The 17,142-nt window shown below is 52.3% G+C and overlaps 1 protein-coding gene across 1 annotated transcript; it reads left to right on the plus strand.

The window, feature by feature from the left end:
• Window positions 1-13,173: 13,173 nt before the first annotated feature.
• V2A60_004741 (NDT80/PhoG-like DNA-binding family protein) lies at window positions 13,174-15,066 on the plus strand (the record flags this gene model as incomplete). The annotated part of the gene is made up of 3 exons (XM_083256055.1): window positions 13,174-13,991; window positions 14,050-14,415; window positions 14,469-15,066. 3 exons carry the CDS (start codon window positions 13,174-13,176, stop codon window positions 15,064-15,066), a joined length of 1,782 nt encoding a protein of 593 aa, XP_083112181.1.
• Between the last annotated feature and the right edge of the window lie 2,076 nt (window positions 15,067-17,142).

Here is a 17,142-nt window from a genome sequence, read left to right on the forward strand (position 1 = left end):
GACTGGAAAAAGTAATAAAACCGGAAAGCTGGGAACTTGTTACCCTTCGCTAAGGCCGACGATAGCCTGTGCTGTAGTACAGCGTGAAGCATTCTTTTCCCCAAACATGCTTGGCCATGTAGAACAGGTGCGTAGTTTGATTCATGTTTTGTCTGTTACGCTTTGTGCCTTTGTCTTACATGCTTGTTCGAGCGCGACGCTCAGAGTTGAGCTAACAAGGGACGTTCATTTGGCTTTCTAATTTCATGCCCTCATTCTGGTGTACGCCATGTTGTAAAAAAGCTGCCACCCTGTTGTGGTCTGGAGGAGGAGAAGGGGGGGGGGGGGGGGGGGTGAGAGGACCTTGTTGATGGATGCAAGGGAAACCGGTCCTTCAAACACGACGCCCGCTCACAGCATGATGCTCTCTCTCTTCTGGTCCGTCGTCTTGACGGAGGGAAGAAAACTGCGGCACGCGCTGGCGCGCTTGAACAAGCACCATTTCAAATATGGCAGCTCGCCCAATTACAGACACTCCACGCCAAAAATGGGCACCTCCAAGATGCTGCACGGTGGGCTATATGCCGCGTTATTGAAGTTATATCACCAAGCAGGGAAAATCGCCCTTTTCCCCCACCAATGTGAGCGACCTATCACGAGTCGGATGAATTGCATGTTTCCCCCTCCCTCCCCCCCGGGTGTGTTGCGCTAGGCGTGGCGAGGTTACTTGCCCACTTCCTCCTAGTTGTATTAGTCTTTTTTTTTTTTTGAAATATTAATAGCTAACAGAAAGTGGTTTATACTTCTTTGTGGAGTTTTGTATGCATCATTCGGCTGTTGGAAGATGGCGCACAGGTGGTCTGTCCCTCCTTCGGCGTCCTCGTAAGTAGTCTCTTGTCTCAGTTGACATTTTTTTTTTTAATTTTTTTCTCGAGCGCAGCGTATTCGCCACTTCACACCTTCCTTTTAATATTTACCACCCGGGCGGTGTCTCTTTTTTATATCTTCACACCGTATATCAGTAAAGCAGCTATTGGCGTGGGACCAAGGGGGGGGGGGGGGGGGGGGGCCAAGTAGTAAGAGGATGAGGAGGAGAGGTGATTGGTGACCGAATCACACGAACCAAGCGGCCGGCGGTTGGTGGTGTGGCCGGCCCGCCTCACTCGTAAATTCCTGAATCGGTATTGGCGCAGGCGGAGAGAGAGAGGCACGTTCTCTGAGAGTCAATGTCGTCGCCTGCCCGAACAGTACGGAATAGGAAAAAGAAAATCACACAAATTCGCACGGAGAGCCTGCTTGGTCCAACCAGCTTGCCGCGATCGTGATGACGAAGCAGAAGAGGAAGAAGAAGAAGAAGAAGAAGAAAAGAAAAAGAAAAAGAGAGGCGACGGCAAGATCTGGTGGCGTCGACAATCCGGTGACTTTACATCGGTGCAGCCTTGTGGTGAGAGTGTCTCAAGCTTTTGGTAAACACGAGCCCTCACAACTCCACCCAGAGCATACCAGCCCTTTGGATCAATGACGTTCCGGGGTGCATTTCACATCCGTTTCCTTTTGACTATGGATTTTTTTTTGGGAATCCTGCTGGTGCGCCTCGACACATGACAACTGCATCCTGCCGGTTACACCAGCACCGCCCTTCCTCCCTCCCCCCCCTCCCAACAAAATTTCCTCACGCACTGGCCACAAAAGGGAAAGGGAGGGGGGGAGGGTGTGGAAAGAAGCAGAGACAAGTAGAGAGAGAGGCATACATGGATTTGGTCCTTGACGTTGCTGCCGGGAGCGAGTTGGCTCACGGGGCGTTGGGAAAAGGTGCCTTCCTCTAGGCAAGATGCCACGGCAGCTCGGCACCACGAAACACGATGAAAGCTACGCTATTGAAAAAGATTCCCGGGTTCATCCCTGCTGGAGCCTCTGTCAATGGTCAGAGTATGTGACATGGCAACGAGGGGAGGGGAGAAGAAGACGCTGAACGTTTTTCTCGTCCAGCCTGGATGCCCTCGTCGGCTTTGCGGTTGGTAGCTGGAGAACTATGATCAATACCAGAGACGAGGTCATATATTCAACTGGCCAGCCGGTGGCTATGACTTTGCCTCTACGCAAGTACACGCCAAGTCTCTGAGATGCAAAGAATTTGGCTTAGAAACTGCATCCTAGCCACTCTTTTTTCCAGCCATCCCGGGGGGCGTGTGTGTTGTTCATGTTTGCGACACTGGCTCTCCTCCTTGCATGTTCTGGCCTCTTTTTCTTTTTTTTTCGGGGTCCTTTCTAAGAAGCCCGTATGATATACGAATTTCCCCAAACTGTTCTCGACTCATGCGAGCTAAAGGACTGATTCATGCCCCGCAAAGAAATCTGAAACAATTCTACGGGTGAGAAACTCAAATGCAGTCAAAAAGTTAAGTTGCTCTCCTTCCCCTAACTAACCCCCCCCCCTTCTCTCTTTGTTCACGGAGAGCATGGTATATTGCCATTGAATACTACACTGTTTCCGAGCTACGCTGCGCGCCCCAGAGGCTTCTTCATTTCTCACTTCTAGAGAGACAAGACGCGCAGCAGAAGAGAAGAGAGAACAGAAGATGAAGAGAACGTAGCTCATCTTGTATCCGACGGCTTCCCCGTCCCTGATATCACCCACGGAGGTACACTGCCCACTTGCCCATATCGGCTGCTAAACCGCGAGCTACTACCACTTACGGGCTCCGTCGGGCGTTGTTGATTTATTTTAAAACATTTGGGTTGACATGTAGTGTCAAGAAGAAGAAACCAAAAAAAAAAAGATGAATTAAAAAAAAAAAAGGGTCGTCTGCGGCATTCTGATAGGACACCCCGTGCCATAACACTAATGCCGGGGCCTTTTGGAATAGAGTGGGCAAAAAACGATAATTCCAAGTTTGACAGACTGCATTTATAAATGCCAAGCCGCTGGGCAAGCGAAAGAGGAAGAATAGCCGTTACTATTCATGGTGCTTGGCAAGGCTGGAGGCGCGCCTGCTCGTTTGCAAAGGGGGGGGTGGGTGTCTCTGTAAGATTGTTGTAATGTCGTTTCTTGCCCAGCTTCGTCTCCTTGCTTTCTCCCCATCTACTACTCCGTATACTTTTTTGCAAACTTGCTGGGTCCCCCGTTGATGCCCATGACCGTTCATCTCTCAACACCCCCCGCGCATAAAAGGCGCGACGGAACTACTACTCATATGGCAATGAGCATCAGTAAGGCAAACTTACAGAAAAAGACAGAAAAAAAAAAAAAACAGAAAATAAAACAAAAAACAAAGAATAAAAATGGCTCCACGCATTAAAAAGGTAGGCCAGGGCATGTAAATACCGCGCATGCGCCGGACCCCGTTGGCGTCTATGCAGCGAAGCTCCGGATTCCGATTCTTGGCTTTTCAAAAGCTCATTTCCTCCCGGAAACGTCATCATCTGAACCCAAGGGGCTCCAATTCCGAGCTCTGCGCAGCATCAAAGGGTCCCTTGACTTCACATGCACACAGAGACAAACAAAGCGAGGCAGCCCGACCAGTCTATCGGATTCTGCCCTTACCGAAAAGAACCAACGCGAATCGAGAGAATAAAGTTTCCGATACCTACTTAGTACGGAGTACAAAAGCGAGACAAGCACAAGTGACCCCTCTTCCCCCCGACAAGTGCTCTGATCGCCGCCGCCGCCCAAGACAGGCCGGGTATCATCAAGCCCAGAGCCAAAGCTTGCATAGTCAAAGAGTCTGTCAAGTATATAGAAATCTTAAACCTCCTCTCATGGTGCAATCTTGGAACGCGTTCCGAAATGTGACTGACCCTGACCATCCAGTCTCCCAACAGGCCCAGCATGACACGGTCACCGTTTAGTGGTGTCTTAGCGTTCCTATAGCCACAGCGTAATCACGCGGGGGCGTTGCAGAGTTTATTCGTGCATTTATTAAGCCTCAATATGGGATAAATTCCAAATAGGGGAGTATATCGATTTTACTCGTTGCAGAATCTACCCCAGAAACCTTCAAGGCAGTCCGAGGGGCGTGGCCATGTATTCATGTGCGTATAAGTCAACTGCCGAGTGACTGAGTCACTCGTCCAAGCTTCGCGGTAAGTTAGCTGGAGTCCGCGCGCTCTGCGAACAATTAACAGCAAGGAAACCATTAGCCTGATGCTATTTTGCTTGACCTGGATGTGGGCTTTCGGCCTGCTGTTGATTGGCGCGGCCTGCCCCTGAGAAGCAAGCACAAGCCATCGCAAAGGAACTGTCAGTCTGTCAACATATAGAAATCCTTTTTTGGGTGCGTGGTCCGGTTTATTGTGCGCTATTTGTCTTTGTTAGCACGCTGTTGATATATCGCTTCCAGGAAAGTACAGTCGAGGTCTGCAGACTAGGTAGTTAGCGAGTTTGCCCCGAACTTGTATTCCCCCCCGCCCAAAGTGCTGGGCCTCAAGGAATTGCCTATCTTAGGTAGACCGGAGGCACCGTAGTGGGCGACGACAAATAAACATGCCATGCGTCACTCGGTTTGCACGCAGCTTAGTTATCGTAGCGGCGGAGAAAAAGCAAAGGAAAGGCTGCATCGACTCTTTGGCGGGTAGTTCCAGAGACAAACGCCTCGAGTCTTTTGGCGAAGGGGAACAAAAGAAACAAATCGCCCAAGTTGGCAGCCTGCGGTGTGGGTGTGATCGTTAGAATTCACACCCCCCTCCCCCGCGCGCCTCCCCTACCTTTCCACTCCTGGCAGACCCCGTTCCCCGCGCACCGTTGCTTGCGCCACTCAAGCCATGTTATGATTAGTGCGTAGAACGGGTCAACAAGCCATGATGAGTCTGTCACAGGCCAAGCAGCCGGTACCTGCAAGGTAATCCGAAAGCTGATATGCTCGTACATAGGGGCCAAAAGCGGTAGCTGTATCATCATGTTCGAAAAAGGGGCTTCTGATTGTACCCAACGATGCCGGCTTTCTCTTCTCCAGAGATGGCCTGTAGGAAGTCATTTCATTCTTTCCTTTGTTATTAATCCCGGCATGTCCATTCCACCACACTCCGGCTCCTATAATTTTCCTTGTAATAGTTGCTCGCACGGTCCAAACACGACACGACAGTCTCTTGCGCAAGACGAGAACTACCAGTAGACAATTGGAAAATGAGAATGAGTTTTGCAGCGGTTCTTGGCAATTCGCAGACACCATCATGCGCATAAATGTCGTTTAATCGATGCTAGGTCAGTATTTTCTGTTCGTGTTGTGCGAAGAGGCACAAATCAACATCGTTTTTTTTTGAGTGTTGTCCGGCCTACTATTGTTGCTTCAAGCTTGATGGTGACCCATGATTGGACCTGTCACGGTACACAGTTAAGCGCTCACGACGTCAACCGTTGAAGTCTCTCCCCTACTTACTCGGTGAGTGCCTCGGAACTGTCTTTCTCGTACTGAACACCAACTTTCTCTCTTGGGTTAGCCACATCACACAGACAAATGAACGTGCATGGTTGAAGACCTCCACCCTGTCAACTTACGCTAAGTCAGGAATAGATCAGTTCCCAAGGTGCACTGCAGAACCAGCGGACTGATTGGCCAGCGGTGAATAACCAGCCGCAGAGTGCGACTGTACCAGTAAATGGCTAGGTTGATCCACACGGGCCAGGTCTGTAGATGTCTCTGTGCTGGCTGGTAAATGAATTTATGCCAAGACTCAAGGTCTGTGCGAGGTAAAGTGCGATCGTGCACCGGGCGAGCTCTAGTTAGCCTGTAATACAGAAGGCCCTTGGATTGGATTGCGCTCCAGTTACCAGAAACAGCCACAAGTTTGAGTCGAGTACCAGGAAGGTTCTTCCTTTGCCTGTATTTGAGCCAAGTATTGATCTTGCTCTACGAGAGTCATTCAGGGCAACGTGGGCTCGATTTGGTTTGCATTATTTTCGAGCCCTGCCCAGACCCCTTTGCGAAGTAGATTGGTAGAGTAGTAGGCATGAGCAACTCCAGGTAGCAGAGGGGAGGCAACAACGTGCTGAGGACCGTCCCGGCGTGACAGGAATAGCGCACGTGGAGGTTTTGAGAGGGTTCTCTGAGTGAGGGCTATCGTAGCAGTCACCCATCTTATTAGTCGGCCACGCCGCTCTGATGAGCGCAGATTAAAGTTTATCACGAGGGACACAGTCTCGCTCGGTGGATGCTGGTTGATTTGATTTGTTCGGCGACGGTAAGTAGATATGAGCAGATCTTGGTCCCCAAGCACTTACACCCTAGATACTTACCTGGCCATCCCGGCTTGGAAGGCTGGCTGGCGGGAAGGAGGAGCAGACGGGACAGTGCACAGTCAGATCTCACCGAGCCCAGTGACGGCGATCGCTAGCTGATGGTTACATCGCAGAGGGGACCAGTGACAGTAGCACCCCTCCCTTAAGAGCAACTGCCGTCTAAAGGTTGTATCCATGGTAACTGTGGCGCCATCCGAGGCGATTTCGTGCTGTGAGGTAGTATAGAATCGCTGAGATCGAGGTTCCAAGGGCATGGGGTGCATCCTGCCGCATATGAGTAATGCCCCGGCGTGGCCGACCGACACTGAACTTGGACTTGGTAAGTAGGAAGAGGTGATAAAGGCAGACGGCGCGATTCAAGGTATCTAGCGACGTCCGCACCATTGGCAGCTCCGGAATACGACGGAGCCGACAATTATAATGGCCCTGGTACTGATTCATGAACCACGGCTTTACGATGTAGGGCTTGAGGCCAGCTTGCGCACAGAGGGCGATGAGCAGGTTGCACTGGCAGCTGGGCACCCAGTGAGTGAGTGGGTGGGTGACCTGACGGAAAGGCGAGGGAGGAGAGCAGATCAGAACGGCGACCGTTCCGGATGCTACAGTGGGGGAAACCTCTGCAATGGCGCGTCGATTGGTCGAGCAGGGTCTTGCAAAAGGAGAAGGAGCCGGGACAGAAGGACTGTGCTCACTCTCCCCCTCTCCCAAGAGCGCGGACATGACAGCATCCTCATCGGGCAGAAGGAGGGGGCCCTTTTGCTAGCGTGGTCGTTGTTCCCCTACTCAGTAAATAACTAATCTGTAATCCGTACACACTTCGCAGCGTCGTCGCCGTCGTGCCCCTCATCCCCACAAGAGTTCGCGGTTCCTAAATTCGTCACCGTATCAGTAATGCTAGCAGATTGGAACTGGCAGCACGGATCAGAACGTTGAACGTGCCTTGGTTAGCGGCGGTAGTGCCGAAGGCAAGGTCACCGGGCCGGAGAAGGTTAGCTCGATGGGAAAACGCCAGTGGGAGATGACGGTGGTAGTGTGCGAGGAGCGCAGCCTGGAAGAAGGTTGCTCGACGACGGAATGCTACAACGGTGATGGGTAGATGCGGGAGGGGAGGTGCGTGGTGGGACAAGGGGCCGGCGTTGTGGGTGTATAGGTAAGCAGCCCTGCACACCACCTAGGGCAATAATAACTGCACTGAAGTAAATACGTACACAGTGCACAAGATGACTTGGTACTCCGTACTGGTACCGACATGCCTAACATATCTCGGTAGATTTGTATTTATAGTCGGGAACTTTGATGCTGCCTATTTCAAAAACATCTAACTTACCAAGGTAGGTAGGTAGTCAGGTATCCAGACACTTTAGACCGACCGCAATCATGGCGCTCCTTCAGAGCAGATGGTGTGGTGCGGAGCGTCCTTTGTTATCTGCACCAGATGGGCATGATCAGTGACGGGCAAAAACCCTTGAATCCTTTGAACCTGCGGCGAACAAGCAGCTCCGCTGGCAATGCTACAGGTCATCGTAGACAGTGGGCGGGTGGGCTTGGTGGGCGACGAGGCTACGATATTTGGCGAAAGTGTATTCGTAGGGTCGGGGTGGCGCGCCGTAGGCGGGTGAAGGGTCAAGGCTACAAGACCACCAGTACTGGCACAGGGAACAGGACAGGGGGGTGTGAAGGAGGGGGAAGAGGGGAGGCCACTGGGCGGGATTTATTATTTATACGCACCTTACCACCTTACCCAAGGCACGTTACCAAGCAGCCAAGTTACCTACCTGCCTTACAGGGCAGTTGGCAGTGAAATCTGCAACTCAGTAATCCGTTCTCCGTTCATCCGCACCTAGGTACTTTCAGGCATGTAGTTTATGAAGAGGGGGCGTGCGTGCAGAAGCAGCAAGGTTGAGTTGCGAAGACTTCAAAGGCACTTGCGAAATTCTACTTATTTGGTAACCGAGCTAAGGCAAGTATTGAGTAGGTGTGGCTGGACCGGCGTAGCTCTCCCAATACCGGTTCAGCCACCCCCTCCCCTGCTCCCCTCCTAGGCAGGTACTTGTGCTGCAAGTCCCTTTTGCCCGCCTCAAGTCCTCAAGGCTGCGCCCCTCTTAACCACTACTCAGTAGACCACTTCTCTGTCCAGTCAGCTTCAGCGTAGCCAAGTTGTGGCTCGACTATTTGTAAACCACTACTTAAGCCCCAAGCGAAGTGAGCTTAAGCCACCATCTCCGACAGGAACCTTTCTCCCCCCTGCCATACCCCGCCACCACTGACTGGCCTTTGCGCCGCCTCGATGCCGCCCGTTATAAAAGCAAACACAAGAGGTCGCATGTGTGTGTGTGTGTGTGTGTGTGAGTGTGAGTGAGTGCTCATCTGTACCTTGCTTGCGCCGCTCTGTCGGTGGTGGCATGTATACTCTTCCTTCCCTTGATCTGCCTGCTCTCATCTACTGACATAAATGGCATAATTAGTTTTTTTTATCTGCACCAAACCTTGACGAGGAAATCGGTGACGATAACAGCGTGGCGCAGACCAGACTACTGGGTATAACCCGCTATCGTGACCTCGCTAGTATCCGCCATATCGTGCTTGCGGCAGCCGCAACGAAAAGCTACAGGTATCGAGGGTTTCCCCTTGGTGTCTCATGGTGGAGTTGAAACGGGGGCGACTACTGCGAGCCGGCGTCATTGGCCTGGCTGAACAAGAACCATCGCTGTCTTGATGCTAGTGCCAGCCAACATGACACCGCGGCACCAGTCGCCGACCCTCTCCTCTTTGCCGTGACTGCTTTATCATGTGAGGTTCAAGATGCTGGCATTGTGGTTCCGCCGCTGCTGAGTCGTGCGCAGCGACGGCCGCCGCCTCTCGTGGGAGCTTGCCAGAGCACCCTGAGTCGCAGTCGGAACGCCCTCAGCCAGCACAACCAAACGGAGTCGCGGTGGCCATTAGTGCCCGTGGTGGTCCCGAGGACGATCCCAATAGCGACGACGGACCGGCTCTCGCCCTGATGGTGCTAAAATGCTAAAATCCCCTCTGCGTGCCTCTTGGCTGCCTGTCCCACAAAGGCAGGGGCACATTGTTCCGATGCTTAGCACAGACAAGAGGGCTGCACCAACTTCGCAGAGAGCCGGGTGGGAAAAGGCATGTGCACACTAGTAGAAGACGTCTCCCAACCCTGCCAACCTGTGCTGGTCTCAGTCCAAATGAATAACTAGTAAGTACTAAGTAGGTGGGTGCTTGGCGGCGCTCGTCAGTCAACTCTGCTCTTCTCCCGACTCCATCCTCTCTGTCCCCAGACCCATCCACAGCCACCAGCCATGTGGGCCGGGGTTAGAATCCCACCGACGCTGGGCTCAGGCGTCCGTCTTTCGCACGAACAGTGCCTGGTCTACGGTGCCAAGGTGATTTGTCGGAGCCGAATTATTTTCTTGCAGATTCCTCCGCACTTGCCCAGAATTTTCTGGTTTCCGCCGTTACTGATATGGTTTCGTTTTGAAACCTTGTACGATGCTAAATTGTGGTACGGATTACATGTTAAACACCTGGCATCATTGTCCTTTACCAGTAATTACGGCCTCGCCTAGACCGGTAGTCCCTTGCTTCCTTAGTGCCGACTTGTAGACCAGTTGGTGCCTTATTACTGCTTACCTACCACCTACTCAGTACTCTGCACATACTGTACTAAGTATCAGTGAGTAGGTAATCTAATCCGTGGGTATCCGCCACTTGGTGTGGCTGAGACCTGGCAGTTGTCACCACAGTCCTCTCTGTCGAGAGCGCAAACGGCCGAGGCAAACAGTCTGTGCCTGCAAACACCATATCGCCAAAGTTGCAACACTCGCCGGCATAACAACTTGGCCATGATTCGCCATCTGCATCATCGAGCCAAGATATGGGGGTGACGCCACCATTGTGCCGTATTGTTGGGGCCTTGCTAATTCGTAGGCGGGTATTCGAACAGTACTGGTAGCCCGTGGCTTGGTGCTGCTAAGACACCTCTTCCCTCCCATGGTTAAACCGTCAGGTCTGTGTCTCTGGTTTACAGGGAAAAAAAAACAGAATGGTCTGATTTATCCATCCTCATCCAGACATTCACTGACTATGACGTGGCCAGACGCAGACGCTACGATTTGAATTACGATTGGTTGTACTCGTCAGCAGCGATTTCGCCAACCTTTTCCCTACCCTACCAATACCTACTTCGGATGCTCAGCACTGCGGTAGCACGTTTTGGGCAGACTGCTGGCGACCCAATCGCACCCACAGTAACTAACCACAAACTTCGAGTTTCTAGTGGCTCCATGTGGGAGCTTGAAAGTTTGAGACAGTGGGCTTGTAGGTTGACGGCTGGCTGTGATGGAGGTGGTCTTTCATCACTGGTGGTCGGCTTGGAGTTTGACTCTGGCTAGTATGGTGACCACCCGGCCGAATTACCTGATTACCTAGCAAAAGTATCTGCGTCGAGTAGGCATGGGCTTGGTACATCGAACAGGCGGGCGCGCTCGGAGCTGCTTCCTTTCTCGAGTCAACCGCCCGCGATTCAGCCTAGACACGAGAACCAAAAACGACCGGTCAGCCTAGCTATTTCCGCTTCAGATGAAGACAACGTCCTGCACCGTGTGCCACACCATGACATGACAAACCGCTTTCGCTAATCAGGCCCGACTCGTCGCCCGCGATGATACGTCGCCCGCGATGGATGTCCCATAACCCAAAAATAGGTACCGTGAATGCCTTGGCTCGGCCTTCCGGGCTCATTCCAGTTACGGTGCACGCCACTGGACAGTGTGAGCAGCCATTCAACCATTCTATGCCAGAACTGAAGACTCGTGGCGTTAAATCGCCGCCCCCACTCTACAGCGGCCGCTCGAGTGCCTCCGCTCATCTCCACCGACTACCTACTCAGTAGTCCACCCACATTTACAATAGCGCCGGCTCTTTTCGACATGATGCTCCTCACTCACAAGCCATCTGACACACTCCTTCGCCATCGCCTGACATATTATGAGCACGACAGTCACTTGCTATTTCCTGGCATAGGCGTTACGGTCGGCTCAGCAGCCGACAAGGCAGGTCGATCCATGGCACTTGTAATCAATCATCTGGCACTGCGGTGGACCGGCCATCTCGCCGTCGAGACACTGACGCATTGCTGGCCGCAGATTATCCCGCAGTTGCTCTCTCCTTCGTGCTTCGCGACCTTACGTGCAGAGACTAGCTAGCTCTGCGTGTTAGCTGCAGCTCTCCCGTCAACGCCCACCACTGCGCAGTTGCGCCCACACTACCAAGTAGCCAACGTTGCGGTCTTCTAGAAAACCAAGGAGTGCTGGCTGCATGGCGATTCACAACACCGTTAAATCACAGGTTCAAGCCCGAGAACAGGAAAAACTCTAAATAATGTCCCTTTCTTTAACAAGTATACAAGTCCTAGTTGCAGTTGTGAGCCACACACCAGTGACACCACCAGCTGGAAAAACTCGAGTCGGCAACATGGCCAGGCATCAGGGTACAGTTCTGTTTTCCGCCTATCCCTTCTCATCTTGCACAGTGCGCTCACATCTCATTAGTCCTGCCCCAATAAATGATACCCACAAGGCCCCGGCTGGCCTGGGCACCATCTGTCCTGGTGAGAGCGATTAGTTCGTTCCTCTTTGCCCGACAGCGCTAATTGGGGTCCTGTTCCTACCAGCCCACTCCTCCGAAGCCACCTCAAGATAGGCGCCTCCATCACCCAGAGAAATGTGACCAAGAGACGTCCAAGTCCCGGCATCCAGCACAGATATCGTTTCCAAGAGCAGGGGGGCGTGTATTCCACGCACCCCTCCTCCAGATCATCCATTCGCCCAGCCAAATCAAGGTAGCCCACCCTAGCCCACACGCTTCCTCGCTCCCCTTACTCACGCTCATTTTGTGCAGATTCATCAACCTGGATAAATAAAGCAGCGTTGTACTGAAGCTACCTCGCCGTTGTTCAGCCATGCATGTGTCGCCCGCCCAAACGTTAAAATGCCATCACCCATCACGAGTGGCCGAAAGCTAACTGCCTGCTACTGGAAAAGGCTACGCAATGATACCAAAACCAGCATTCCGTTTAGCGGTATTCACGCTGTGTGACGTGCCGTGGATCAGGCGCTGCCGGCCTGTCAGCCGAGGAGTGCCAAAGACCGGACCTTTGAATGATTCGCCTGGCCGCTGCACTTGCTCACACTCGTACGCACTTCGCTCATCGCTCTACGAGGCCCGGTTTTTTTCATGGACTAAGTAATTACCATCGTGGCCGGTAAAGCACGAGATCTGCCTCCACCACACCCCCCTTCTCACCCCCGTCTGATTTACCTGCCTGCACAGTGTGTGGGTGGTGTGCTTGTAGGGGTACTCTGCAGCATTGTACTCCGTTCGAACAAAAGTACACCAGCATGGCTTCCCCCACCGACTAAATGGACAAGGGGGCTCCGTTGAGGACCACCGGACTGTGTCTGCTATGATTAGAGCGACTGGTACTGGCAATAGGTAGAGAGTTTGTTAGCTCCCGTTCCTGGGCGTCAAGACCGTCCCCTCCAACCTCGATCTCCGCCACCCGGACACACTGCCGGCCTTTTTGTTGGACACGCCCCTTCATCATCTGCCGTATGTCGTTGCTCCGGGGTCCCATCGGGCTCCATCCATGCAGCGAGATTCTACAAGTACAAGACCATCCTCTTCGCCCCCAACTTCCCTCTTCCTTGTCTTCGTTGTTACTCTTGCCCATTTCATAGATCCATCTTTCTGTTATTTGCTTGTCTATCTGCGAGTTAGCTCATCACTTGTTCCTTCAACGCGGGCAACAGTTCTTCTGCCCTTGCTTGGGCTCTGTCTCTCCTCTCTGCCATTCAAGGTCTTGTTCACCTCCGGCAGCCTCGCAAACTCCGGGACATCTACGAGCGAGATATGCACCAATGATGACCGCGACAGCCTATCCTCCAACCATGACTGATTTGAGGGGAGATCCCTCGCACGCAGGTGTTTGGCCCAACTACAACGCTTCACACATCTCCGGACGACTTGGCAGCTCCATCGATGCTGCCTTTTCTTCATCCGGCGTTCGCTCTCGTGCTGGGCAGGATCACTACTCATACGGACGCTATTCGCAGGATGAGGGGGCTTCTTTCGACCGACCTCAACCCACAACTCTTTCTTCACATCAAAACTACCCGCCTCTAAAGAGATCCTTCTCTCAGTCCGAATCTCAGCCCTACCAAGAGATTGTTCAAGATCTTCGCGATGACGCCTCCAGACTGACTGTCAGCCAAGACCACAAGCTCCTCTCTTTCCGTCGCTCCCAAGAAAAGAGCACTGTGGTTGACCAGCATGGCCGCGTGCAGCAGCTTGAACTTTCTGCTCAGCTTCACGGAATGTTCTTCCTCTCGGAGATGCCTTCAGGTGGGGGCGACAGCGGTGGCGCCCTTCAACCTGAGCTGACTTGCTACCGACGTAATCTCTTTCAGATCAGCGGCTCTTTTGTTACGCCGCGAGGTCCTATTTCCGTTGTCAACGAGGCCAATGAGACCATACCTGTAAGCAGCATGGAAGTCACCATCTCTGCAATCGAATCGGTTGATGGCAACCCCGTTCGCCTGATCGTGATCCCCTGGAAGACGCCGCCTCCCAACTCGCCTGAGCAGGCACAGAACCCTGATCAGGAGCCTCCAGCCCTGCCCCTGATTCCTTTCCAGGACAACAGTCCCAACTCCGAAGGCGAATATGCTGTCTATCCTGTTGGCTGGCGCCGCCTGCAATTCCGAATGTGAGTCTTTGATCTGATGCACTGATCGACTGAGTGAATGCTAATGACCTTGATACAGCGCCACCGCGAATAACGGCCGTCGTAAGGAGTTGCAACAGCACTTTGTCCTACACCTCAAGGTTCATGGCACTCTTGCCGACAACAGCAAGGTGGTCTTGACTGAATCCGTCACTGCACCCATCGTCGTTCGCGGCCGTAGTCCCCGCAACTTCCAGGCTCGCAAGGAAATTCCTCTTCTTGGATCGAGCGCCGGCTCGCGTGGCCAGGCTCTAGTTGAAACCGGAGTTGGTGTCATTGCGAGTGCTCTTTCTGTCAAGCCAGAGATCAAACGTGGAGGGAGTCTGGACATGCAGGTTCCTCGATCCACGTTCAACTTTAGCCCCCCAAAATCTGCAGCCGGTCAGCCGAGTGCTCTACGATCAAAGTATGTTAACCGCTGCCCGTCAACCTTGACAGCAACTAACAATCTCTTGGCAGCTCTTACCCTTCGTGGAGCCAGCAGACTGATTCTCTGAACCAATTGCCGACGACGACGACGATGGGCATGCCGAGTGCTTCTGCTTTTGCTAGCGACAGCTCGGACATGCCTCTGGCTGCCTCGCTGGCACCCCCTGTTTCTCTTTCGCATTATGCTCCCAGCACTGGAGCGCTCGCCACAGAACATGTTCCACGATACGTCGACAATGGTAGATCAACAAAGAGCCCCAGGCAGCAAGGGCAGTCGTCTGTACACGGCTCCATCTCCGCCTCGGACAGTGCGTCGGACTATCGGTACGGATCGTACCGTGCCTCAATCGCTAGTGACGCTGGCACCATGGGTTACGCCCCTGAGAGCACGGCCACCGCTACTCAACGAGACTACTACCCATCATCTGGTAGTACTTGGAATTCCAGCGGACCAGAGTCAAATTCAAACATGAACTATCCCAACGCTTCTGGTAGCAATGCCCACCAACGCCCGTATGCCTTTGACAGATCTGCAAAGCAGGAAGCAACGCTTCCTCATGCTCTGTACAACCCCGGCACCAAGGGCGCCTTTGAGTCGATGAGCAACTATTCGTGGAGCACCAATTAGAAGCGGGTTTTGATTCACATCAGGGGTTTTTTTTTTGGGCCTGGGGCTTCACTGTATATTATTCCGGCCCCTTGATTGCACGAATGACGGGGCTTCTGCAAGTGTTTGTGGTTTTCTCTCTGGTTGATCAAGTCCGAACGTTTGGTCATGGCTTTTTCTACGACTTTGAAAAATGGGCGGCGGAGAGAACTCTGATTTTCTAGGAAATGTCTGGCGCAAGACGTGTTGGCTGGCAAGACTGCACACTTTTTCTTCTTTTCTTCTTCTTTTCTTCTTCTTTTTTTTCTTCTAAATTGGGCCAGGAGCGTTGTACATTCGGGAGGATCCAGTGCGAAGTACTTACGATTTCTGCTACATCATGTCCTGGTGCGTGTTCTGATCATCAGGTACATGAGAACCGGGACGGCGTAAGAGTCGGGATTATACTAGGAGTACTATGGGGGGCTTTTGTTCATTTTCTATATCCGGAGTTGGCTGGCAATGATATCACTTTTTACCGTTCTACGTGAAACATTTAATACTTGGCGCACTTTTTGCTTATCCCAACACTGTCCCTGCTGATGTCAAGTGTACATTATGCGTAGGTGCCTGTCGATATAGGGCATGATTCGTTTCGTGAAGTGTCATATCAACGAGGGGGCCTGTTGACAGAGTCCGCTTCATACTGAGCCATTATTGAAGCGTCTTGCACCTACAGTTTTGATTCTAGCCACTCCAGCTTTCACGATTTCTTCTCATCAAAGGGAGCAGCACGTTTCTTGTGCCCCCCAGTGACGGCGGCAACCCCGCAATGACTGTATTCGTTTCTGGGAGTGCATTCTTCCCCCGGCGGGATAAGCTCGAATTCAGCGAGACCGGCATATTCCCAGTGCACACCGGTTGTAACCGCCCCGCCCCGATTTGGGACAATGACCCGAGTCCCTGTTTTTTTTTCTTGCTGTTTTCCTTGGAAAATGCTTTTATGTAATGTGTTTAATATAAAGACCCGGTGAGAGCTATATTAATCAAGAAGAAGGAGGAAAATTAAAAAAAGAACATCACGCAAATGCCCACATGGCGGCGGTGGCGGGGGCCCTTGGAGTGGGCGGGCGATTTATATTATTATTATTTACTTTTTTTTTTCCAAGATGCAATACAACACAGCGTAACTCCGCAGCGTCGCCTTCTTGGCCCCCAACCAAGCCAGCCAATCGTCAGCCCTCGTTTCTAGCCCTTGAAACCCGTATTCTCCAGGTAGTATTATTAGTCATTTATTCTCCGAAGGCCAAGTGGGATATCTGATGCTTCGGAGATGGCAGTTGCGCACGCATGCGACACCCTCTCATCTCTCCACCATGTGCAGGGCCAATCGCGCGATCCCAGATCTGGGCAGCATGACCAACTGGTTGAATGGTTGGCTGTGCCTGCACAATTTATTAGCCTCCTGTCAGTAATCAAAATGGACCAAGGTGTGCTTCGGCTAGATTGGCATATACTGGCTGCAAGACTTTTCATGCTCGTCTATTTCAGCACGAAATGGTAGCCAAGCCGGAAGCCGGCCATGCGCTGGTAACGGTGACGGGAGAGCCACAATGACTGGTACCGGTCAGCTCCCGGATCCGACCTTGCCGCTGGATTCTTGATATAAAAAAAAAGAGGATTGTACGGTGTCGTTCTATCAAGCACGGAGTTTGCAAGTGGCGCGATAGACCCGATAGAGGCCATCCACTACGAATGATGGAGTTGAAATTTGAGTACACACGGAGTGCATTCAAAATTCACTATCGCTTCAAAAGAGTGTGGGAGGGGGAGTTCCGCGATGTGATCTAGATTGGTATGGTTGCTCAATACAGCGCCCAGAGTTGCGCGGCGACCTCATGTGCCAGGCAGAAAACAGCAGGAAGCATCACGATTCGTCCGATGACTTGACAAGGCACCACTTAAAAACTTTGAATCAAATCATGAAGTTTGATATACTGGATTCCAAGGTTTCGGAAACAAGGTTCTTGTGTAAATGTTCTAAACTCTGTGTTTTGTCAGTAGGTTGGTTGTGTCGTAGGACACTCACGTCCGCCGATGCGGCAAGAAGCCGTGCTG

This window comes from Cordyceps javanica, chromosome 3 (genome assembly GCF_051103115.1).
Source record: "Cordyceps javanica chromosome 3, complete sequence".
In the NCBI taxonomy this organism is placed as follows: Eukaryota; Fungi; Ascomycota; class Sordariomycetes; order Hypocreales; family Cordycipitaceae; genus Cordyceps; species Cordyceps javanica.